Source organism: Rhinolophus sinicus, linkage group LG01, assembly GCF_036562045.2.
Source record: "Rhinolophus sinicus isolate RSC01 linkage group LG01, ASM3656204v1, whole genome shotgun sequence".
NCBI lineage: Eukaryota > Metazoa > Chordata > Mammalia > Chiroptera > Rhinolophidae > Rhinolophus > Rhinolophus sinicus.
Genome location: NC_133751.1, coordinates 59994957 through 60021544, shown reverse-complemented (window position 1 = coordinate 60021544; position 26588 = coordinate 59994957). Strand labels below are relative to the sequence as shown.

The 26588-nt window shown below is 46.9% G+C and overlaps 1 protein-coding gene across 22 annotated transcripts in view; it reads left to right on the top strand.

Moving 5' to 3' along the window:
* KALRN (kalirin RhoGEF kinase) overlaps positions 1–26588 on the top strand; it is a 617732-nt gene that overhangs the window by 220420 nt on the left and 370724 nt on the right. For all 22 annotated transcript variants that reach the window (XM_019738972.2, XM_019738955.2, XM_019738953.2 and 19 more), the window contains exon 6: positions 21893–22015. In XM_019738972.2, the coding sequence (XP_019594531.2) occupies positions 21893–22015 (123 nt within the window). The remainder of the gene's footprint in view (positions 1–21892; positions 22016–26588) is intronic.

Below are 26588 nucleotides of genomic sequence, written 5' to 3'. Positions count from 1 at the left end.
GGAATGACAGGAAAGCCTTCCTGAGCAATTTGGGGGAGGGCTGGGTAATCCAGAGGTGATGCAAGTAACACACAATGCATCTTGCTGGGAGAGGAGCAGTGCCCTGGGCCCGGTGCCCTCTGGTCTGTAACTAATGGGCCTGTCCTCCACTGTGTCCACAGAGCACAGGCCGGGTCGCTCCTCATTAGCCAGGCGCAGATTACGGCTCTTCGCAGCCCGATTTCCCAGGCAGCTGCCCCCTCAGCTGCAGTGAAGCCTGTGTGATGGAAGTGTCTGCCCTGTAATCACATCCCATTACCATACAGAAAGGAGGCCTCTGCCCCATTAGCGGGCAGTTTGTGGTATTAAGGGTCATTACCTAGACTCATTGTAGATGTCCCCTTGGAAAAGGGACTGGTAGCTGCTGCTCAGGGGAGGATCCTCCCTAGTCCCCCTCCCCTCTCCTGGGTGCCGAGAATACTGTGGAATACAACGAGAAAAGACCCTGAGCTAGAAAAGTCTACCGCCCTGCCCTGTGGGAAACCTAGCCTTGTCACCCTGATGACGGCCGCGTGCCCTCATCTGTGATGCCCTCCTGTGTGCTGATGCCAATGGTCAGTATGAGAAAACACTGAAGCTGCTGCACCACCAGTTCTGATCCAGGGAAGGCCCACAGTCTTCCAGGCTTTATCGGCAAGAAGTGCTGAGAAGGGCTGCAGTGCATAACTAGACTTAACTGATGGAGAAACCTTTGTCTGCTTCGCTTCTGGATAAAGGAAGCTATACTGACGTCTACCCAGGAGGCCCCTACGCAGTCTTGCCCAAAGCCATTCCACAAAGAAGGAGTATATTCCTACTTCCTGTGGGAGAATCCCCCAGCGCGTGGACAAAGCTACCCAGGGGGGCTTCCAGTACTGGGTTGATACTTATTATTGGTTTATGCAGCATGTCGTGCTTGCGTCGTGTGTAAACCTGTGCTTGGGACATGCCCAAGATGAGATCTTTATCGCCACACTTGGGAGGATAAGTAGGTGGCCACCTCCTCCATGACCAAGGTATCTGCCCGCAGAAGACTCGTTGCTTAGAGGAGAGTGGCCTCAATGGCTCCCCAGCCTGCCCTCCCCCCACCACCTATGGGAAAGCTCCCTTTGAAGACCCTCATTTGAAATGCCTTCCTGCATATTCATTCGTACAGGGGGGAGATTCTGTTCACCCATGGGTGCCATGTTCATGTTGAAAATGGAACTGTGTGGGTGGGGATTTGGATTTGTCCTGGGGTGCCACTTCCCAGTAGGGAGCCCTTAGGTATGCTGCTAACCTCTGACCCCGGATTCTGTTCCCAGTGACATAAAGATGAAGAATCTGGGCCAGCTCAGTGACTTCTGATGTGTGTTCTGCCTCCACATGCACTGCTCTCACGTACAATACTCTCTCTTTGTGAAAATGTCTTTCAGTGGGAGAAGTGGGGTGGTAGGGCATGTGTGTGGTCTTGGTAGTGGTGGCAGTGGCCATGGTTGTAGAGAACAGGCTTGTAAGGGGACGTATCAGCATCTCCAGAGTAGTTTGGTAAAGATCCGCAGCCACCCCAACCCAAATGTGCTTGCCATTCCCCCTCCTGTGCGACCTGTGGCACTAAATGATACCTAAGCCCCTTTATAGCTCAACAATTCGATAACAACTTCTGCCTTTTTGCTATTCATTCTCCCCTTGCTATGTCTACAGGCGGTTCTTTTCTCTTTAGGGTTGCACCTTGGGGGATGCTGGAAAATAAGAAACTTTTCTCAGCAAATAGAACCATAACCTGTTGAGTTCTTTTCCTGCTTTAAAAAAAAAAAAAAAAGGCCAAGCTGCTGCCCAGGGTCGTTAGGAGAAGCCAGTGGGATGATGTATGTGGAAATGCCCAGCACGGCGCCTCCCCAGCATAGCTACTTCCTAAGCATTGGCTTTCTTTCCTTCCCCTCTACTGTTTTAATCACAATGTGCCCTTCAGTCACCCAACACCTGCTGAGACCGTGCAGCGTGTCGCTGATGCTATCTCCCTCATGAACTTGCTCCAAATAATTTTCAGTGGTCCCTAATGGAACAAAATCAAGAATTAAGCTTGGAGAGAAGTTAGCAATTGTGATGTAGGTTCACGGGGGCCCCCAAAGATCACTAGATTGTGTGGTGCCCCTGGGTGAGGGATAAGAGAGAAGCACCCAGATCAAATTGTAGTCATATCTGATGGATCAGGGTGGGGGAAGATGCCACAGTGAAAGGATGCTGGAATAACAATGTCTGTCCTTGAAGCAGCCCCAGAGGGAAGCCATTGTCCCCAGGGAGATGTGATCGCCCCTCCCCATGCACCTTCTACATCTGAGACTCTTGTCACCTTGTGCTTTGCATTATAGGTAGGAGCGTATTTGTGTTCCTGAAAACCTGGGGCCAGAAACACTTCCTATAGTCTATCCAAGAAATATGCCTATGCATTTTTATATTCTTGAAGGTGTGTGCAAATAAAGTAACGTTACTTTCACGCTACTACTCACCATGATAAAATATTTATGGGCCCATTGGGTCAAGGGCATTGCGGTAGACAGCAGGGTACTGTGCTGAGGGTTACGTGCTTATTGTTTTGCTGTTTGTATGTCCTGTTAACCACCTTAGTAATTCAGGATGTCCCTAGGATGCCCTGTCACTGGGCAAAGGATCCACTGCAGTTTCCTGCCCTCTCCCTCCAAGGGATAAACTATTCTGATCATGCCCTAGGGCCCAACGTAGGACCCTGGGCTGACGAGAGCCAGTGGAGCCAGCTGTGGAGAAATTGTGCTGCCTGTCTGTCCTCCCTGCCTGACACTGGCCACTGCTGCTTCTCTTCACTGCAGCTGCAACCTGAGGCCTCTTAAGCCAGTAGTGAGCCTGACCCCACTGTCACTTGTCAAACTGGAGTGCCATTGTAGGAATTACAATACATTACATTTTTTTGAATGTCGGTTTTTAAAGTATTCTCACATCCTTAACCTTAGAGATTTTCTGGTCCAGCCCTTCCTGTGACATAGAAAACTTTGATCCAGAAGCAGAGACCCACCCACGGTCATCCATCATGGTGTTTCATTATTTGGTGTCCTGTCTATTTTGTGTGCAGGCCGGGTGGCTGTGACCGAGCGTCATTTTATAGATGGGGAAGCCGCGACTTGGTGAGATTGGGAGGTGTGCCTGGGATAGAGACAGGTAGGCAGGTAGGCAGCATGGGAAGGTAAGCCCTCTGCTCTGAGGCTGGGGCTCCTCTCCTAGCTCCAACACACACACACACACACACACACACACACACACACACACACACACACCTGCACACACACACCCTTGCTCTGCAGGAGGAAGGGCACACATGCCAGCAATCTAAGAGGAGGCAGGAGGGGCTGGGGAGAAACACAGGGCACCAGTCGCCTGACCTGTGTCCTGGCCACTGCTATGGTAAAGGGGCCAGCACCAGGCAGGCCTCCAGGGGGCGCACCAACGAGTCTCTGTCATTCTATTGCCTGAGCCCTTCGCGTTGGGAGAGAGGCTTCAAAGAGCTGCGACCTCTGGGGGCAGCCTGAAGGGAAAGGTATTTATGGGTGGTTTGTAATTTCCTGCTTTTTTTGGAGACAGGCTCCAGTGCCCTCTTGTTCCTGCCCTCCCTCCTCCTACTGGGACCCAAACCACTGCCCCCTCCGCTCCCTGTTGACTGGGCTCGGGGTGAGGAAGTGTGTCTGTATTCCACCCCAACACAGGACACAGTGTCCTGTATTATTTCCAGCCTGCTGGTCCTGGGAATCTCTGCTTACTTTTTCTCATTTCCTCCCCTTGAACATTAGAAACATTAGGTTCCAAAAATAATCCAAGTCACAATGTTCTGTGGGCTGCATGTGTGGAGTGTTTTCTCCCAAAGCTGTTTTTCTCCTCCTTACATCCTTGCTCCCTCTCCTTTCTCCCTTGCCTGAGTGTTCAGCCCCACCGCAGGCTGCGGGACCAGGCCTGCACCACGGGGGAGGGTACGGAGCAAGCAGAGGAAGGCCTGGGAGGAACCGTAGGCATGGGAGGCTTGGCTCCCTCCCAGGTCTCTCACGAGGGCTGGAAGGGCCAAGACCTGAATTGTTGTATGTAAATAGCCTGCATATGTGGCCTCCACTTATGAATGGGCCCCTTGAGAACGGCGCGTCCCCTGGTTACGCCTTGGAACTGAGAACGTGATGCTATGTTCACAATACTTTCCAGAATCCAGGTTGTCACACTGATTCTGTCCACAGCAATTTAGGTGAGCTAGGAAAAGTCGGTCCTGATCAGAGGGAGAACTTGTGTGAGGCACAGGGAAGTAACTGAGAAACATTCATTTGTCAATAGACACTGAGTGTCAGCTATGGGTCAGGCCCTCGCCTAGGCGTTGGAGACCATGTCTCTCCACCCCAGGCACTGGATGGGGAAATTGTTTAGGGAAAATGAGGTTCAGCATTGATGTGATTCCTGTAAGAAAAAGGTGGCTTAGAAATAGTGACCGCTCCAGGGCTTAGATCCTGGTTAGATACCAAGGTCTCTCTGCTGCTTACTCAGCAGGGGTTAGGGTTGGGGGGACGAGTGTATATGGGGGAAACCGTGGGGAAGTGATCCAAGGAAAAAGAAAACATGTTAGCTCTGCCCCAGTAGAGAAAGTAGAAGAAATGTCTTAAGCCCCTTTTTGAAGAATGAAAGACATTCAGGTACAATTTCTAAAATGAAAAAAACAAATTCAGTCTCTGGGGGAGGGTGGTTTTTCAAGATTCCTTTCCAGGCGTTTTACTTTGAAGGACCCACTTACCTTCCTTCCCTTCACCTTCCACCCAACCGCACTGCACCCCTTCTCCTTCCTTTCCCATGTGACCCCTCTTCTCCTCGCCCTTGAACCTCCTCCAGCCTGTTACTTACCCCACCCTTTTCGTGCACGCATTCTCTGAACACTTCGCTTAGCTTCCCTTTTGCAGTCCTGCTTCCTTCCTTGGGTGGAGCTAAGGAAGAGCTCCATGTGTGGTTCAGGCCTCCCGTGGAGGGCACAGCACAGCCCCGATGACCCAGCTGGGGCTTCTAGAAAGAGCACGGGCTTTCTAGTCACAGAAACCTGGGTTTGAATCTCAGCAACTCCCTAGCTGATTGGCTATCTGTGGCCAATTCACCCTCTCTGAGCAGTTTCTTTATCTGTAAAATGTAGACTTTAATATATGTCTTAAGATTGTTATGTGGATTAAATAAAATGTGTATAAAACATCTAGCATGCCCGGAGCCTCGTAGGTGCTCAGTAGATGGTAGGTTTGTGGAGACAGACTGAAGCTGGGCCACTTAGATACATGGGATCAGGAGTGGAAGAGAAGCATGGCGAGGCTTTCCTGCGTGGCCTGGGGAGGGAGGGTGAAGAGTACACCCTGGTTCACAGCAGGGATGCTGGGCAGACAGTGGGCATCATGCTGCAGCAGTGCTTGGAGTGAGGTAGGGACCTGGCGCCTGGAGAAACCAGGAAGGAACCGACAGGTGAGTATTAGATACAAGATCTGCTGCTGCCTAGTAGGAGGAAAGGGAAATAGAAGCGTGTGACCAGATTGGCACAATGTGAGAACACTGTTGCTCAAGATAAGCCGGTTAAATAAGTGCCAGACATTCTGTTGAGGACGGGCAATTGGAAGACGAGCTAGAGTCAGGCCTGACCACATCGGAGCAGAGGGCACTGGCAAACAAATAGCTGTAACACAGGGAAAGCTATGGAGGGACCTATCACTGCTAGCGCATAGGTGGGGAGACCTTCAGCTGAAATTGGGGTGCAAGGAAAAGGGAAGACCATGAGCCTCGAAGTGCAGAGTGGGCTCTGTCGGGTAACACCCCCTGTCCAGTGTGGCTGGAGCGGGGGCTCCTTGGGGAGGAGAGCAGGAGGGTGATGTCATGTCGATTGCCAGGAGTCACAACAGAGAGTCAGAAATCGAGTCACACTGCTGCCTCAACAACCAAGGGACATGATGAAAACTGGATTCTGACGAATGGTTCCCGCCCTGCCAGCCAGCAGCATCTGAAAATGCCAGAATCTTTCAATGAGAGGGTCAGATCCCTAACCCAGGGCAGAACTCCCTTCCAGCCTCCCTGACTGCCGTGCATTCTTCTAGACTCTGCTGGGCATTTCTGGGGTTGAGGAAGCCACAGTTTGTGTGAGGCAGCCCATATCATCGTTACACAGCACCGTTTGTTAGAACGTCCTCTCCCACAAGGCCAGCATTTGCCTTCCTGGCACTTCCACCCTGCGCTCCCATCACTGCCTATTCGCTCTTTCTCCCACACGGCAGCCCTCGGATGACTCAGACACAGCCCTCATTGACCTTCCCCGTCTTTCCTGCTCCAGATGAGCTCTCATCAGTTCTGGCCCATTTTCAGCTGACGTGGATGCTAGACTCTTCAAAGTAGCCTGCCTGCCACGAGTTTTTCAGATATGAGGAGGGAGGGTGTAGGGTCAGCAGCTCCGATCCCTCTTCCACAGGTGAGAAAACAATGTTGTATGTAGGTGCACTTGTTTCGTGTAGCTCAAGTTAGTCAGTCTGAAACTCCAGGATATTTCCGCCCAGAGAATTAGGTTCTCCCATTCAGACAGAGAGAGTCACTGTCTCCAATGTGAACACAAGCGCATCTTCCCACGCGTACACTAGACAGACCGTTCCAGTATGAAAATGTTGAGTTGCCAGGTTTCTGGTGCCCTGCGTTAGATGTGACCAGGTTGGTAGTAGTTGCTGCTCCTCAGGGAAAAGCCTTCGCTCCAGGGCACCGACTGTGCCAACCCCACCCCTGTATCCCATGGCTCTCCCTGACGTTATTCCCAGCGAGAGCCAAATCTCATGGTGCTTATCTTGGGGAGAGTCAGAAAATCTGTGGTGAAACATGCAAAGGAACATGAAATCCCTGGAGGAAATCTGTCTCTACTGGAATCCCAGAAGGGTTCTTTCCCCATAATCCCCATTTCATGCCCACTAAGAAACCTCCGTTTCTTGCCCTTTGGCTCACCTTCAGCACCCCCTTAGCGATGTTTTTCTAGGAAAAGAAAGGCTTTGCTGTGGGGACAGTTGGCTGATGTGGTGAGAGAAGACATGCCCTTTCTTGGTGTAGAGAAAAAAGGGTCAGTCGGTTTCCTCCATGCAGATCCGGTGGACTGACCGGTCCTACCTCGGAGGGTCACGTGTCCTGCCCTAGATTTACCTGGGGAGCTGACCCTGCCATGAGGTGTTAAGAGGAGGTGCAACCAGAAGGATCTAGAATAGAGAGTGAGACTAGACTTGGCATTTAGCCCCCCTCATCAGGACGTCGCTTTCTGTGCCTTGCCCAGTCCCACCTTCTCATACCTTGGATTACACCAACCTCCCTCTCCTCTGCCTATGGAAGCCCTACCCTAGCTAAAGGTCCAGCTGAAATGCTACACTCCCCACTTTCCCCTTTTGGAGATGGTCCTTTTCTCCTCTGGGCAGGTTCCTATAGTTTTATCCCTCCCCCTCAAATTGGCCCTGTTTCAACCCATCTTGTATTGTAACTGTATGCTCAAATGATGATACATTTATGCTCAAAGGTCTCATTCCCCCAATTACATTGCAAATTTCCGGAGGTCAGGGCCAGTATCTTAGATAACTCTGTGTTCCCCAGAGGCACACAGTCAATGGGAAAAAAAGGGCTGTAGCACAGTCTGTACTCACTGGGCTGCCTGATGGAACAAAACTTTTGGGAGTACAAGAGCACCACCTGCTGCTGCCGAGTGGTTTCGAGAGACACTCCTCGGATACTCCCACTTGACAACTGGGGTTTGAGCAAGTTTCATCTTGCAATGGAGAGATTTGAAGGCAGGGAATCTAGTCCTGGTCCTTTTATCCATGTGCGAACAGATGAGGGGGTAGTGGAAATGTAAAGGAGAGCAGCAGACCCTGGGTTCACTAAAAGCAAGAAAATGGATCAGAGCTCAGCTAACTACAGCCCTTCACATTAGGATGGGGACAGTAGGACGGGAGTGGCGGGAAATCCCAAAAACCTTTCGGAAGGAGGATGGATGACTAAATTAAACTCAAATTTTAATTCTTTTTAAGACAGAGAAAAGAAAGAGTTGGTGATGAAGGTTATTAAAAAGCATTACCATGAGTAATCTGGCTGTTGCATGTCAGCCCTACTCTTAGGGAAAATGATACTATCTAAACATAAGGATTCACCTTAGTCCTCTGACTAAGATTGTTAAAGAAATGGAGGGCTTTGAGGCGTGATTGGGCTCTGCATTCCGTGCATCCTTCGTGAGCTCCTGCAGGGTATGCTCTGCCAGGTGGGGTCTGGAAGCCTGAAGCTTGACCAAGCGTCTCAGATATGCCTGAGCCTGGCTCCCGTGCGACCCTCACCTGCCTGGGCCCTATTGCTGAAGCTGCTGCTGGAAGACGAGAGAAGGGGGAAAAGGGAGAGCTAGCTTTCTTCCCGAGCTCAAGGTCAAGCCCACCTCGCACAGACCCCCTTCAGCGCAGCACCCCTTCTCTCAGAAAGGGATTCCTGAAGGAATGCCACCTGCTACTTAGACCATGTGAAATTCTTTTCTCAGATGTGCAAGTGACTGGCACAGCCGAGTTTAGGAGGCGTGGGAGGACTGGATGAGGACATACAGCAGACACTCCATTTTTGCAGTAACAATAATAGTTACCATTTACTGAGTGTATCTTGTATGCTGGGAACAAGCATTAGCTCATTTAAATTAACTTGCCAAGGGCCAGATCTCAGTTTATGCCTAAATTTAGCTGTGGGATAAAATTGGGCACTATTTTCTTAGCTTGGATTAAAAAGGGTTTGACCTCTTCAATTCTACATTTTGGGAAGTGAGTGAAACACATTCCTTCACTCCGTTCCTGAAAATATTTTATCAGCATCTATGGTTCAGATGGAAGGAATTTGGCCCCTCAGAGTCAATATCCCGGGGCTGCCGGGCTGACTCCTGGCGTGGTTGGTGCTGTTTCTTATCTGCTTCACTTGCTGGCTCCTGGATGACCAGGTCTTCCCCACAGGGTCATACTGTGTGTATCGCCAATCCTGTATGGGGCTCCATCCAGGCAAACAGCTGGAAATAAAACACAAAAAAAACCCTTATTTAAAGTCTGAGACTATCTATATGAATAATAGACTTGGTGAGACTTTTCATTACATCACTTAGCATGAGGAGGGCGAGAGCAAAGAGAGAGGCCTGTTAAGGCCTAACGTGAGTAGGCACTTCTCCAGGCAGAGCAGAGCTGCGGCTCGATTTCAAGGACAGTGTGTGATTTTAGCATGTAGTCTTGCAGCCTGGATTTCTCTAATCAGAAAGCAGCTACTTGTTGCGACTGCCAGCTTATCCTGTCTGATCCCAGAGGAAGTGGAAAGGAGTTAGCGTGCATTCAGCGCCTATGAGACATCATACCCTATGCGGGCACACCTTTCGTATGCTATCTTTATCTCCTCCTTTATGTGTATCTTCTTTGACCCAGACATTGAAGGGTTTGTGAGAAAAAAGGAGCAGAGGGGGAAAATAAGGAGGGGTGGGGCCGGCAGAAGACCCGCAATTGGTGAGAAGTCTGTAATGTGCCAGTTGATTTTGTTTTGTGAGATCAGGGCTGGCTTGGACTCCCCTTTGCAATGACATAAATGACTATCTGGGGGCCTTCGTGTAGACACCCGGTTCAGGATTAAAAGCAGATTTGACCAGATCCCTCCCCTTCAGTGCTTCCCCACTGTGGCTGAATATAGACCCAGGTCCTCTGCCCTTTGACCTTTGCCCCTTTGTGACCTGGCCCCTCTCTGTCTCTTATCATCCCTTCTCACGACTTCTTGCTTTATGCTCTAGAACACTTTGTATGTCCTCCCTAGTCCTTGTTGTTATAAGCCTCCTCCAGACCTTTGCTCAAGCTATTTCCTGTCATTAAGATCTCCTTCTCATCTGCACCTCTTCACCTAAATCCTATGTCTTTCAAGTGTGGCTCAGCTGTTGCCACCTTCTGGAAGTCAGCGGTGCTTTTCCCTGCCTCTGCTTGTACCAAGTTGAACCAAGTGCTCCTGTGCTGTCAGCCCATAGTATACACTTTCCATAGTACTTTCGCACTTAAAACTGACAGAATATTGAATACATTTGTCTCCCTCACTAGACTCTGACCTTGATCTTTTATCATCAGTTTCTAATTCAATGTCTGGATATAGTGGGTACTCAGGAAGTGAATAAAATAGTGTGCTAAGCATCATGAACGCGACATTATTTATATCAGGATGCTTTTGGCTACACAAAACAGAAAACTAGACTCTGTTGAATTCTTCCGTCTTTTAATCCAGTTTGTCCCTTTCCCTCCTATTTTTTAAGATGTTAATCATGGTTGTTTTGAATCAGAAAGACTTATTTGCCGATTCATAGCCTGATAATCTCTGGGTCTGTTTCTATTGACTATTTTGTTTTTTGATTAGCAATCACTTTTCTCTGCTTCTTCATATATCTAATAATTTATATTATTATATGCTGGATACTGTAAATGATTTTTTTTTGTATAGACTCTTGATTAGGTTATCTTTCTATAAATACTGGGAAGTGTTGTTCTAGAATGCAGTTAAATTACCAGCAGATCTTGATCATGTTGAGTCTTGGTTTAGTCTTTGCTGTGGCAGGTCTACTTCCATCTTTTCATTAATCCTAGGGTTTAGCCCTTATTCTTAGGATGTGGTTCTTACTCCTCCAACCTGGACTTTCTGAGCTCTCAACTCAGTGCCCAGAGTGTTCACCAAAGTCTCTTCACACTGTTTGAATTAGAAGTCCCAACATTTCGCCAGCACTGTGTAACTTCTGAAATCTCTGTGCAGCTCTCAGTGTCCTCCACCTCCCACAGCTGTTTTCTGCTAGATCTTCTGGAGTCTTGCCTTGCATATGCAAAGCTTAAGATTTGGCCAAGGGCTGGAAGGAAATTTTAAGGAAGATATTTTTAGGGTTCCTTTTCTTAACTCCCTCTTCTCTAATATTTATCACGGAAATTCCAATCACTTATCTTACCTGTCCTGAACTCTTAACGTTTGTTTGTTTGTTTGTTTTTGTTTGTTTTAGTACCCATCAAGACCGCTGCTCTCTGCTTAGCTCCTATTTCCCTGCTCCACAGTTTGCAAAGTACCCGCTAGGAGAAAGCCAGGGTGAATATGGGGCTTATATGTGTATGTCCCTTCTTTCAAGGACCATCGGTCAATGTTGGTTGTTGACCGATGCATTCACCTAGTTTACAGATAGGTTAACTCTGATACCTGCTACCCCATCAAAGACAGACCATACGTCTCCATGTGAAGTGTTTAAATAAAAATGCAAGTGCATCAGAATCACCTGCGGGGCTCCTGCTGAATCAGAATCTCAAGAAAGCGGTATTTTTTTGATGCAACATTTCAGAGAGCTCTGATTAAGGCTAGGTTTGTGAACTACTATGGTAGACACGGGAGTAGTGAGTTTGGAGGACAGAGAAATCAGAATGGGCTCAGTTGGTCAAAGAAGGCACCAAGAAGAGGTGAGGCTTCCAATGTATTTTGAAAGATGGGAATAATTTGGATATTTGGGTGTGGAGCATCTCATGGGGGGAAAGATGTGAGCACAAATATGGGGGTGGCAATGAGTATGGCATGACATATTTGCATGGCAGTAACTAGAGTATGGCCGGGCAGGGTGCTCGGTGTAAGAGAGCGGTGTGAAATAGCAGGGAAAGGCAGGTTGGGACTAGTTGGGGACGGAAGGGCGGACCTTGAGTGGCAGAATATGGAGACTGGATTTTAGCATTGTAGATGACAGGTAGCTATAATAATTTTGTGTGGTTCATTTTATGTTTGTTTTATTTTATTTATTTTTTGACTGAGGGGATGTCATGGTGAAAGCTGTGTACTAGAGCAGTGGACCTGGTAGGGGCAGGTGGTTCGGTATAAGGGAGGAAATGGAGTCAGGAAGACCAGCAAGGAAATGATTGCAGTAATTCAGGTGAGAGACTGAGGGGGGAGTGGCAGCAGCAAGGGAAAGTAAAAGGTATATTCAGAGTTATTCAAGGAAAGAAAGAATAAATGGGTTCTGGGGGGATGGGGTGAAGATGTAGGAAGTCAGGAGAAGGTAATATTTTCATGGAAAAGAGGTAGTAGTTGGAGCTGCCGTGGAATGTCGCGGGGATATTCATATCTTCATATTGAGTCCGTAAGCGCCGTGGGACTAGGACTAGTCGGACATTTAGGTGTGTCTTTGGGAGACAGTTTGATAGTGGTTTAAAAGCATGGACCGGGGAGTCATACAGACCGAGATCTGAGTCTTCGATATGCTGTTTGAGTTTGTATTAGGTGACCTTGACTGCGTTATTTAATCTCTTTGAATGTTTCTTTAACTAGCAAAAGGTAGTGACGATGCTATCTACTACCTGAGAGGGCTGTTACGAGGATTGAGATACTGTGTATAAAGCTTGTTGTGTGGAGCTTAGCACATATTTATTTTTGTTGGTTATCTGGGAAGTTAAGATTAGACGGCACCAGGGGACAGAGGAAATTGTACAGGACTCAGGTTCAGATGGACACGAGATTCTAAATTTATCTTCATCACTTACAAACTGTGATCTTCGGCAAATTATTTCCCCTCTCTGTATTGAGTTTTCAGCATGCTTAAAACAGAATGAACGATGCCTGTGTTGTGGCATTATTATAAGGACTCCATGACATCACCTGCAGAGGCGCTTGGCATAGGCCCTGGCCCATGAAACAGGAAATACTATTCATGTTGTTGGAGTTGTGAGCTGGGGTGGATTTTCAGATGGACAGAGTCTGATGAATGCAGGGCCGAGGGCTGATGACCAAGTCTGGAGACTGTCACAGTAAAGATGTGAGGACAGGAAAGGAAGTGAGTCTGGATACATCAGTGTAGGACTGGAGGGCGGGCGAGCTTTCAAAATGTGAGTGTTCTATTGTTTTTGTCATGCTGAGACTAGACATGGTGTGTCAAGGAAGAGAGCACAAGTGTGTGAAAGTGCTGGATCCCCTGAGGAAGTTTAGTGTTGGGTGGAGACCCGTGAATGCGGAGGGATAAGCTCACAGTGTCTGCAGCCAGGTGACCTGCTCCTGAGAGTGACCTGCTTCGAAGGCCAGAGAGGGTAGAGTTTCCGAAAGGGCTGCATCAGAGTCTGACCTGAGATCAAAGGAAAGGCGAAGTGGTGGAATGAAGGACTCAGGAAGGAGGAGATGCTCGTCTTTCGCTGTGGGCACAGACTTAGGGAAGCAGCAAAGGCAGACCGTACTACAGAGGGCTAAGGAGGAAGCAGATGGAGGGAACACACTGGCAGCAGAGGCCGAGCCCTCTTCCGAAAGTTCAGGGATGGTGGGAAGGACGGATGGGATGAAGCTCGGGGCACATTGGAAGCTGGAGCAACAGGGTTAAAAGCATCAGCACTCAAACTGGGCCTCCTGCTGCCTATGAGCTGCGTGGCTTTGGGCAAGTTCATTCACCGCTTTGTGCCTCCGTTTCCCCACCTGTAAAATGAAGATGATAATATTGGGGAAATAGTTGTGAGGTTCTTAGGAGGATTAAAGGGGTTAACCTAGGTAAAGTGCTTAGAACAGTGCCTGGCACAGAATGAGCATTGAACAAATGTTAGTTGCTATTATTGTTGTTACCGTTCCCATGACTGCTGTTAGTGAGAGAAATTGCAAGTGAGAAAGGAGGACGGGGACAGGGAAGACGAGGGGAGGCAGGGTATTGTTGTTTATATAGTTTGGCTCTGAAACATGGATGCACCCTCTACCAGGGAGTCTTCATAGACTCTACAAGCTTAGACTCTGTAAGACTACCATGGGCCAACTCTGGCACTGAGCTACTCCGGGCGACATACGATGGGAACCTGGCTTACCAGCAGGACGACCCTTGCATAGACTAGCTCAGGTGCAAGGAGACAAGTGCCATGGAGGACAGCTGCAGAAGCTGCCATGGCTGAGGAACTCCCTGCCCCCAGCGGCCGATACCTCTTGTAACACCTCCACTGGCACCGCATCCGGGGTCCCTGCAAAAGACATGCCAGTTACAAGAGTCACCCCACTCAGAGAAGCCCAAGGTATGGTGTCTCCATCAGGTTTTTATAGTTCATTGTTAGTCCTTTCGATCCAGATACACTTTACCAGCTGGGGGTCATGGGGTAGTTTTTACCACCGGCATGATTTAGTAATACGTTGGCACATACGATCTTGATCTGTTTCCAGGGAAACAGAACTGGGATGTTAACTGAGGGTCAGATTCTCATGCAGAAGGGGAAAGGTTTTTGTTAGCCCTTGCTCACAGTGGGACATTTACCTGTTTTGTAGAGAAACCCGGAGGGTTCTAAATGTGAGCAACGTGTTAGGATGTAAGTGAGAGATTTGGTAACTAGGGAATTTAGAAACAGAGGGTGTGAGCAATGTGCTAGGTGATCTACGGCATGTCTGCAGAGACATAGCCTGGCTGATGAAATGTTTGGTGTCCTGTCTGATTGCTGAGGCTCCAGTGAGATGTCTCCCACTTAGCTAGGCTGAGGCATCCTCCTAGAGCAGCTGGATTTATGGTGAAGGATAAAGGAGGCTTCTCTTTTGTACAATATATTACAGCATGCCAGCAACATGCAAACATCCTGAAGGAAAACAGGCAGAGCCCAGAGAATCCGACCTCCCTCAGTAGATATTTATTGATACCTACAGGCTGTCAGGCACAAGTGCCAACCATGTCCCCCATCTATAGATACCAGTGTAAAGATGGTCTCTCCGACCTTGAATTCCCTGTGGCCTGTGAGCCTTGCAAAATACCAGAGGTGAGAACACACACCTGGGGTCTGTGTGTTTTTCCGTTTGCACAAGAGCACGTGCCCCAGGGTCAATCAGAGTTCATGTGAAAGAAGAACTGTAAAGTGGGGACATTTGCTTTTGGTTCCCTCCTACTTTTCATTTTGTCTAAGGCTCTTCTGCCACCCCATTTTAGGATCTCATCCTGGGTTGTGCTCACAAAAGGCCTTGCTGTCTTACTGAGCTATTTCTGTATTCGGATAAACTCATTCCAGGAGGGTTGCAGGAATAATACATTTTAACAGGAATCTCTCCCAAGTGAAAAACTATTAAGAGCCAAAGGGATTGAGTCTCTGATAGTAAAGAATTGGGGTGTGGCAGAACGGATGGGAAAGGGGGAGTTTGGCAGCAAGGCGGGAGGAAGTGAGATCCCTGGTCAGGCCACACAGGGAGGGCAGGAGGGCACCAGGGTGCCCAGGCACTACCATGAGTGTACAGGGTCTCTGAGTCCTGTGTGGGCGAGGGCATGCCCAGGGCCCCAGAGTGTGTGTCAACGTGGAGACAGTGGGAGGATGTGTGGATGTCCCTGGTCTGTGTGGCACTCTGGTCGCTCTGGGTAGCATTTCTGAGAGGGGTGGGCTGTGGATGTGTTTGTATGTGAGCCGCAGGTGTGATTCCATTAAGCCCACAACGATTTTGCAGTAAGGCGAACCTATTGCAACTCCAAATCCACACCTTTCCTCGGCTTTGTGCTCTGAGTGAAAACAGTAGGGAAATATGTACAATAGAATATGCTCACAATATAGATTTTAAACCTGTCAGGTATGTAGCACTTAACAAAGCATAAAATCATCTTCTTCTTTGAATTTCACTACTACTACCCTAAGGTCAAAATAGGGTAAATTGCCATCCCCATTTATTTATTTATTGGGGTGATAATTGTTAGTAAAATTACATAGATTTCAGGTGTACAATTCTGTATTACATCATCTATAAATCCCATTGTGTGTTCACCACCCAGAGTCAGTTCTCCTTCCGTCACCATATATTTGATCCCCCTTACCCTCATCCACCTCCCACCCCCCCTTATCCTCTGGTAACCACTAAACTATTGTCTGTGTCTATGAGTTTTTGTTTCTCATTTGTTTGTCTTGTTCTTTTGTTGTTTTTGGTTTATATACCACATATCAGTGAAATAACATGGTTCTCTGCTTTTTCTGTCTGACTTATTTCGCTTAGCATCATACTCTCAAGATCCATCCATGTTGTCACAAATGTTCCTATATCATCTTTTCTTACTGCCGAATAGTATTCCATTGTGTATATATACCAAAACTTCTTTATTCATTCATCTATCAAAGGACATTTTGGTTGTTTCCATGTCTTGGCCACTGTAAATAAAGCTGCAATGAACATTGGAGCACACGTGTCTTTATGTATAAATGTTTTCAGATTTTTTAGGTAGATACCCAGGAGAGGGATTGCTGGGTCATATGGTAATTCTATTCGTAATTTTTTGAGGAACCTCCACACTGCCTTCCATAGCAGCTGCACCAATCTGCATTCCCACCAACAGTGTATGAGGGTTCCTTTTTCTCCACAGCCTCTCCAACACTTGTTACTATTTGTCTTGTTGACGATAGCCATTCTGACTGGGCCATCCCCATTTTACAGATAAAGAAACTGAGGTTCAGACCAATAACCTAACTTGTCAAAGCTCATACAGCAGAATCTGCACTAGAGCCCATCTCCTATCTGAAGCCTCTGTTCTTTGCACTCTGAAACACATCAAAGCTGAATATGAGCAACTTAAAAGCCAACTTAATCTGTGATTGCAGACAATATAAAATACTAACAGTAGGTGGTAGGTAGTTTGAAAGTTAAAACTCTAAATCAGATTCTGTTGCTACATTTGGCAAATGAGGAAAATAAGCCCAAGATCCTTATTTAATATCTTTGCTCTATCAAATAATTTATGCTTCATTAAGAAACAGAACAATAATAACCTTTAGTTATCCCCATCTTTAAAAGAAAAGAGGGAAAAGGTTCCTGTTTATTTTCCTAATTTGCATTTAAATAGATTCTTTTATCATTTATTATATATTAAGAATCAGATTTTTATATTTTCACTGATTTTTAGCCAGCGTAAAAAAATTACTTAGCTTAGTTAAAAACAAAACATGAAAAAGAAAAATACCCAGTATCTTACATGTAACATCTATCTTCTTAATTAGACAAAACTATGTTGGTTTCCAAACAAAGAGATAAAATTTCATTATTTGAACATGAACTTTCCTCTTAGAGGAATTTTGTTGTTATAGTACATTTTGTTGAACCTACCATTTGTAGCTTCTCAAAAAAAAAAAAAAAAAAAGAAAGAAAGAAAGAAAAAAAAGGATCAAAATGTTTGAAATCACTGTAGAGGTATTGTCTTTAGTTTTTCTTTAGATCTTTGGGTCAGTCTAGTTCAAGCGTTTTCCAGAGAAACCCATGCAAATAGATCAAATAATAAAATGTTCTGGGTGGAAAGGAGCTTAGAAAGGATCAGCCCATCTGGAGATTAGCAACTCCAGAGCCTATGGCCAGTTTACTCATGCTTTTATCCATTCACTAAGTAGTTACTGAGAGAAGTGGCGCTATCTGAATCAGCTGTCCCCAGGCACTGATGGGGCAAGGTCGAGGAGAGAGGAGGAGGCTGGGTATTGGAGAGTGAATGACCCCATTTGAGGGACAGCCCCTTACTTTAGCTAGATCCTCACAGTGTCCTGGTGGCTGCTTATTGGGGGGTGCCTGCCCTGTGGAGCCCAGGCAGTGTCCCAAGAATCTGGTTCAACAGGCACTCAGTGAATGTGCATTGGGCGGAATGAATGAATTCTAGGCCCTGGGCTTCACCTCTCTGACCCTTTTTCCCATCTGTAAAGTGAGCCTGATGGATGCAGTGAGAAGAAGTATGCGAATGGACATTTTGAACTCTCAGGTACCAGACAGATGTCAGAGCTGAGATGAGAAGCGCTGCCTTTCTCTGGCTATCAGTCAGTTTTCTCGCTGACATGATTTCTTTTCTTTCTTTTTATTAGTTTCAGGTATACAAAACAACATAGGGATTAGACATTTATGTACCTCACAAAGTGATAACCTCAATAAGTGTGTTACCCATCTGACACTGTACATAGTTATTACAGTATTATTGACTATATTCCCTATGCTGTGCTTTATATCCCCGTGACCATTTTTTTAAAATTATAGTCAACACTCAATATTATTTTATATTAGTTTCAGGTGTACAGCTTAGTGGTTAGACATTTATATAATTTATGTGACTTTATTCAAAAAGTTAAAAAGTTTAAGTTGTAGCAATGAATACGCCTTCTGATCCAGGGGACTCAATAAAAGTATTTTTATTTTGAATGAAAAAAAATGTATATTCTATGAGCTTCCAAATTGAGTTGATTGTAAACCAGGATGCTTATTCGGAGAACCACTTAATTATCCTTTGCAAATGAGAAGTCTAGAAATGAAGAGGCTTGCCTTTAGTCTCATGGATAGTTGGTGGCAGAGCCAAGCCTGGAACCAGCCTCGTCTTCAGCCCACTTGCCGGCACACGTGCCCCTGAGTGCACACACACGTGTACACATTCTCTCTCTGCAGCCAGTTCCACTGGATGTAAACAGAAAGTGACCCTTGCAGACAGCCAGGCTTGCAAGGGTGAGGATTGTATACCATTAGGCAACAGCTTCAGGCCCAGAAATGACTTGAGACAGTCAGTTAGCAAACAGCCATCCTGGAGAGACCCTGGTTCCTGATATCAGGTGGGACTATCTGGTCCCCAGAGCAGATCTTTTTCTCTCTGCCTGAGACATGTGTCACCTCTTTGGAATGCTGCCTGCAGTACAGCTGAACTTTCCCAGAATGCCCGGCCACTGGAGAGTTGCTCGTGTGCTCCCCCGTGGAATGCGGAATAGGGCGGAATGGATGGACCTCATTCTGTGAGAAGCCCATTCAATGAGGTGCACGGTTCCTCCTGTATTCTCCACTCTCGCCCATCTTTCCCCTCACTTTTCCAGCTGCTCTCCACTCTAACTGGCCCGTGCTCAGCTCTCCTTGCTCTGTAGTCCAGCAGGGACCTGGCACCGGGCATCTAATCATTCTGGAGCTACCACATCAGTCTGCTACTTATTTGCATATCTAAATAGCATTTAACAGAAAATACAGGGAAGGTCAGCTCTCGGCCACTGGGATAGCCAGCAATGTATGTGGAGTGAGTGCTTCTCATCACAAGTCTCAAGGACTTCAGGCATTTCACATTGTTATTAACTGTATTGATTCTTTTGTCAATAAGGAAAAGAGATGAGAAATTATTTTTAAGTAGGATTGAGAGGCAGACTTTTAAAGACCAAAAATTACAGAATGAGATTCCTCTAAACTCCTGGGGCAGCTGTCTTCTTTTCCTGCTTGTCCTTAATAATAATTTTTAAAAAGGCAAAAGCTCTGCCTGAGTGTCTGTGACGTGGGGCTGGCCATGGCGGGCGGACCCAGCACAGCGCCCACAACAGACAGGGAAACGGCGCCCCCAGCCTGAAGCATTTGCTGACACCTGGAAGTGAAGAATGATACTTTTGTCCTTTCTTGATCATTTGTGTAGCTAGCCAGAAGTGCTCTGGGTCATTCAAAAGGGAGAATCATCTCCAAATCATGCATGTTTGCCTTCAGAAGACGATGTTTTTATACTTGGGTGTGAGTTGTCAGTCACTCTCCGGACCTCCAGACACATAAATCTAACTGCCCATAGGACACCTCTGCTTGAAATTCTCATAAGTCTGTCAAATTTGCCACATCTAAAGCTAAATCCACTGTCTACCTCCCACCCCAGCTTCTTACCCTCCTCTTAAAGTAGCAGCTTTTCTAGTGACAGAGCCAGGCTTGGAACCAGGGCTCCCTGCCAGGGTGCCAGGCCAGACACCCTGAACGGTGCTTGGCCGTTCTCCCAAGCCCTGCCTTGCCCTCCCTCCCCAAACAATTGTGAGCCCTCCATCCCATTCCTAGTAGCTCTCAAGCCGGCCCACCCCTGCAACTCCGCTGCCACTGCTCTAAGCCACCCTCCCTCACTAGGCTTACTGCAACAGCTCCCTCCTCATTCTCTCTGGCCCGCCTTGCCCCCTCTGGTCTACGTCCCACGCTGTGATCAAAGCTCACCTCACACTTCACAGCTCAGCTTAAAGCCCCACAGACATCTTGCTGCGCATGGTATACGGTCCAGGTTTTCTGAAGCCTGTGTCCAGGCCTCTCCATGGTCAGTCATTGCATCTACCACCCCGGCCACATCTTACGCTCACATCAGGCTCCAGAAGCACAGCTGAGGTGCTTTCCTAGCCCTACACACTGGGCTGCCCCACAGTCCTGCCCCTTTGATCTCCCCTTTACCTGGGGCTCGCATCCCACTCATCTTCACCTGGCAAATTCCTACCTGAATCAAAGCTCAATTCAGGTGTCACCTCCTCTGGGAAGCCTTCTCTGCTCTCCCCTGTCCCCATGCCATCAAGGGTGGGTGCTACTTTGATAGCCCATATTGGCCTTGATCTTGATAGATATTTTCTTCAAGCTGTGATTCTCATTGAGTCACATGCCAGGTTTGTACTAACATTGTATGTGAGCCCATGTCTGCTTTCCACCCTGGCCTTTAATCCACTTAAACTAAAGAACCACGTTTTCGTCATTTTTATCTTTCTGTTGCCTTGGATAGTGCCTACCACATAGTGAGTGTCCCGTACATGTTGGTTGAGTGTCACTGAAACAGTAAATCGACTTTTTCATTTAAAAGGAAATAATGGAATGAGGCTGTAGTTCTTCTTCCAGGAAAGCTGGCGTGGTCTTCTCAACCTGCACCTGTGTTCGGCTGAGCTGCAGCCCTTTGCACACCCCAAACTATAGAGTGTCGCTTCCATGTATAGCAGTCCTCTTCTCCAAAGGTGTCACACCTTTCCTGGCTGTATCACTTGACTAATGTGAGCAGAAAATCACAAAACAATTCCAACTTAAATAGGCTTGGAAAATAACTAGGCTATCTTGGCTCAGGTACTAAGGAAGTACAGCAGCAAAGTGGAGATCAGGCACGGTTCAGTCAGGGCTCTGCCTGTGTTTCCTGCCATTGTTTTGTTACACCCTGTCTCTGCCCAATGGCTGCAGCAATGTGGGGCTCAGGGTCACAATGACAGTTTCAGAGGAAGAGCAGTTGTATCTAAAGAACTAGGGTTCTGTTTTCCCAGAAACTTCTGGCAAACTTCCCCTCATATTTTGTTATACTGAATTGGATAACATTCCTGTTTCTGAGACAGTCCCATTGGCCAGGAAATGTTATACACTTATTGGCTTAGACCTGGTGTTCTGGGGAGAGAGAACCCTTCGCGTGATCATACCCTCCCCTGGAGCTGGGGTTCTGGTCAGAGCCCCTGAAAGCCTGTGGGAAAGAAGGGGAAACCTAAAAGAAAACCAGAGTACAGAGCTATGGGACAGAAATGGCTCAATACCCACTGTGACAGACAGCACTTACTCTACCCTTCAAAATCTTCCTCTTCTGGTTCCTGATGGGTTATAGCAGAAACCCTGGACTTGTAAGGCTGTGGAGCTACAAGAAAAGTTGATGTAGTTCCGAGTCAATTCCACAAAGAGTGTGGTCGGGCAGTGTATACGTGGCATGTTAGGACGACCTCTTGCTTTCAACAAGGGTTTCTCTCCTCTACTTGGGTCGTAGGGAATGGATTAAGCCTCCCTGTGTGTCGCCTCGTCATCTGTCCCTGAAGCACGTGTGGGGCACTTTGGAGGCTTTCTAAACATTTTTACAAAAGGGAAGTGGCTAGGGAGAGTGATTAGCTTCATCTCCCTGCTTCTCTTACTCATTTTCCCGTAGGCTCTGTAGAGAAACACAGGGGCCGATGGTGAGTCCTTAGGCTAAAAGTGAGGGCTCTCAGGGTGATGCAAGCTGCGGCCACCCCACTCTGAGAGTGACGACTGGTTCTCCCTGGGCATCTGCAGGAGGGCTTTTTTTTTCTTTCAGTAACTGAAATTTTTGCATTATTGGACCCATGACTCTCCTGATTACACTGTACCATCTTGTCTCTTCTAGATGTTCGACTGGATAAGCCACAACAAGGAGTTATTCCTGCAGAGCCACACGGAGATCGGAGTCAGCTACCAGCACGCCCTGGACCTCCAGACACAGCACAATCACTTCGCCATGAACTCCATGGTGAGTGGAAAGCCTGCTGTCAGCACTGCTCTGGGGGCAGGAGAGTGGGGAGGGAAGGGACCTGGGGGTAGTGTGAAGAGGGGCAGAAACAGACTTCCAACGGGAGTAAGAGTGAGGAACTCGGAATGTACAGATCCTTTAGCATTCCGCTTGCCAGGATAGTAACAGGTGCAGGACACGTGGCCAGCCAGCTAGCCGTTCTGTAGCAGGTCATCGCCCCATTTCTGCCTCTGGACCCTGCTTTGGAAAGACATGTGCGGGCTTGGAGAAGCCATTAGCTCAGCAGAAGACTAACAGGGAGTCACCAGTTCCCCGTCGCTGGCTTATCCACCTAGCATGTGAGTCCCTGGGCTGGGAGGGTGAGGGACCTCCTGCTTGGGCACATGGGAGATGGTTGAGTGAATTGGGGCTGTTTAGACTGGAGAAGAGGAGCTTTAAGGGACACATGATTCCGCCTTCATTATGGGAAGGGCTACCTTGGGGAGAAGAGGGTAGAATTGCTTTGTGTTGGTCTAAGAGGCAGAACCATCCAGGGGATGGCAGTTAGAGGGGGAGGCAGGACATGACTTGGGGGTGGGATGCACTGGGAGTTAGTGAGCTCCCCGTCATGAAGAGTGTCCGAGCAGACACTGAATTCAGAGAGGGATGTTTGTGACCACAGGGAATTTACCTCGCTCTGCTTTAATTTCTTCATCTGTAAAAAGGAAATAATAATAGCTATCTTATGGGTTATTGTGAAGATTCAATGAGTTTATTACAAGGCAGTTAGCGCTGTGCCTGGTACATAGTAAGTTATCAGTAAATGTTGGGATGATGATGATGATGATGTAGGAGTCTAGTCCAGATCACACCTGTGATCCCTTGTAAAACTAACACTTTGGGATATTATTTTTTTTCCATGGGGTCACCCCAAGACTTTATTTCAAAACCTTGTCTGTCCCATGAACCCTGTTGTATTTGAAATGCCTGCAATCTATGCGTCTCTTTCTCCCTCTGCCAGCTCTTCTTACATGTACTCCTGGCCCAAAAGAATAGCTTCACCATTCCCCATGTAGCTGAACACCAAAGACACCTGATCATTTCAGCCATTGATGCTGGGAGGCGTGCAAGTGTTAGGAAAACAGAAACATGGAGGGTCACAGAGGCCAGGAAAGAAGAGAATTTCATTTTTCTACCACGTTGTTTTAAATATACTTTCCACTGGACTTAATGTAGGAAGGAAGAAATCATTCCAGCCTCAAATGTTCCGTGTTGAGTTGGAGAGAGAACTCAGGCAACCATGGTGCCATAGTAGAGATAGGCTGAGTTAACTACGTGCCTTAAAATCTCAGTGGTTTAAACAACGGGTTTAGTTCTTCCTCCTACCACATGCCCATCACTGGCTGGTGGGAGCTCTGCTCACCAGTGACGTGGGGACCCAGGCTGAAGGAGCAGCCACCATCTTAGATGCTGCCAGTTGCCTCACCAGACAAAGCATGTAGCCAAGCCTGTGCCCGCTTGGGAACCGTCCTGCTAGAAGTGCCATATGCCACTTTCACTAGCATTCCATCAGCCAACACCAATCACACAGCCACATCTCTACCCTTCATGGGTAGAGGTATATGGTCCCAGCATGTGCTGGGGAGGAGACGGTGGGCTACTTGTGACTGGCCCTAATGACCAGCACAGGGAACCATTGCAGGACAAACATCGTGAGATTGGCATAGAAAGAACTCTGGCTGCAGAATAGAAGCGTGTGGGCCCAGGCAGGGAAAACATCCGCATTGATTTTGTTATCAATTTTGGCCACAGTGTTCTTGTGTCTTCATCTAAATGTAAAGACTCATTGCCTTCCAACTCGTCTCCTATAATTATGTCTCATCCCCGGCTCACTTGAGTCAGAGGAGCAAAGCAATTGATCACAAGTGATTAAGGACGGGAATTCACATCTAGTCAAGTTTGATTATTTGTGTGCCTTATGGATTTCCCCTGGTGACTTTTACAAATTCTGTGCCAGAATCTTCATGTCACCCAGCTGCCTGGCCCTAAGGTAGACAAACTCATTTTAATAAAGAAGCAAAGGCAAACGTAATTAGGGAGGTAAGTCTGCCACCAAGCCCCTCAAAAACTGAACTACAAAGTTACATAGAAAGAGCCTTGGCTTTGAACCGTCGGCACCACTGCCTGTCTCTGTTAATATCGATAACTGAGAGTTCGTGGCACATCAAAAGCCTTTCCTCTGACAAGTTTACTTTTGAAGTCTCCATATTCAGGACGAAAATGAGGGAGGAAATTTACTGAAGGGAAGCATCTTCTGGAGCTGGGAGAGAAGGAAGAAGAAACATAATATACAACATTAATTAGCCTACTTCAGCCTGTCTCGAGGTCTCCCAGCCTGTGAATTCAGGCAGCACTTGGAGGCCTCTGGAGCCTGATTAGGTCAGATCTCCTCTCTGGCTGTAGAGCAAGGGAAGGGAAATCTCAGGGTTTGATCAAATTGCCTGGGCACCTGCGCTTTATAAACATGGCCCTCTGCCTTTGGTAACCGGGAGGTTTACAGGTTTGTTACTAAAAGGAACTTCCACAAAGAGGGATGGCAGCATCCCAAACAAGTGAAAGGAGGGGATTACAGAGTCCTTCTCCCTGGTCTGAGCGATGGATGTGCTGCCAAGAAACAGAGGAATGCAAACAACTACTGATGGAGCCTGTGACTGTAGGAGTGATCAATTACTCCAGGAAGGGGGAATGTGGATTGTTCTGTAAATTCACTGAGACATTTCTGTGTCTGTTCTTGGAAGTTATACACACGCCGGTACATATGTTCCCACGTAAAGGTATGTGTTGCATACTTTGTTTCAGGCTATAGGTGAGTTCTTTCATATTGAATCCTGTTTTACCATTGAAATAGGCCCATCATTCCTTACCTTTCAGGGAGGTCACAGACCCCTTTGAAATCTAATGAAGGTGGTGGGTCCTCTCCCCAGAGATATATGAACGAATGTTTTTAGACAATTTCAGAGGATTCCTAAAGCCTGTCACTCAGCCTTCCCAATTCAAGATTCCAAGAAACTCATGACTTCTTTATGCACGCATTCCTGAAATAATGAAAGGTCAGACATTGTGCTGGACGTTGGTGAACAAAAGAGAGATGGTCTGTCCCGTGGAGGTTTGATTTCAATGAGGGAATGTCCGTTACATTTTTCAATCAATAATCAGTATTGACTTGTTCATTGTTCATTCATTGATAGTAATTAATGGCCTGTGAATTAACTCTACAATGTACCAAAGAACGTACAATTTAAAGGAGCCCTGTTTTGTAAGTGAAAATGATCAACTTCTAATTTATCTGTTTTCTACATTTTGTTTTCATGTGTCTAGTTTTATATACCGGCTACAGATTTAACTCCCACTCAGGTGACCATTACTGAGAAATAATTACATATCATTAAATTATGGAGGGAAAGGCAGACACTTCCTAAATTTTATCTATGAATTGGTACCAATAAAAGCTATCGATTATTAACATGCCAAGTGTGTGGGAGTGATACCCTCCTGAGTATGGTATGTGAGCAACTGTAAAGTAAGGAAGTTAAAATTGCTTGATCTGTGGCTTCTTGTCATAACCAGTTTTTTCATGTGTGTGTTTTGTTTTTTGTTTTTTTTGTAGCTCCTACTGGGAATCTTATTCTTTTGCTCTTTAAAAAATAAATAATAATAATAATAATAACCCGCCTACTAAACCCAGTAGGAAAATATTCTCTTCTTATAGTGCTTCAGAAAGCCAGGTTTCCTGAGCTCCCTGGGGCCCTCCTCTTACTTAATTATGCCTCCTTTTGTGGAAGCCTTTCTCACAGATAATTCTTCTCCTGAGTGCGGCCTTCCCATCTGCTGGGAGTGTGGGCACAGGGCTAAGGCCGGGTTGTCATCTGCACCAGAACAACCCTGTAGCCATCCAGTTCTAGTTCTTCATGAAAAAGACACAGGAGTACATATAAACATAATGCGGCCTTATTTACAATTTTAATTAACCAGTTCTTGGGGGGACAATACATTGCTAATGGTTCCTGTCTAGCATTTTAAAATATGAAACGATATTCATTTTCTATTATTACGACTGTGAGGATTCACGTTAGTGATAAACACATAAGCATGGCGGTAGGCGTCCTTTCTGCTGCAGCATGTTTGATAGCTGCTTTAATCCTGTTAATTTGCTCACCAGAGGCACATATTGCCACTTGCCAGTGTGCAAATCAGGCAGTTGCAGCAAAGCCTGTGGTGCTTTCTCTTTGTTTTGAGGGATGGTTACAAATGGTAGCACCAAGGAAAAGTCAACTCTTGCAAGAGAAATAAAGATTCTGAGGCAGGTTTCCTGACCCCAGTGTGAGAGGCCTTGCTCTGGGGTCCTCTGTCATGTTCGATTCTTGGCAGCCCTAAACTATGGTTTTGCAGCATTCCCTCACCTCAAACAAACAGCACTTTCTATAATGACAGTGTTTCTAAATTTTGGTGTAAGTGCACACACACACACACCACACACACACGCACTCACAAATTATTGTGATATTTAAATAGCCAGCATTTGACCCTGTCTTAG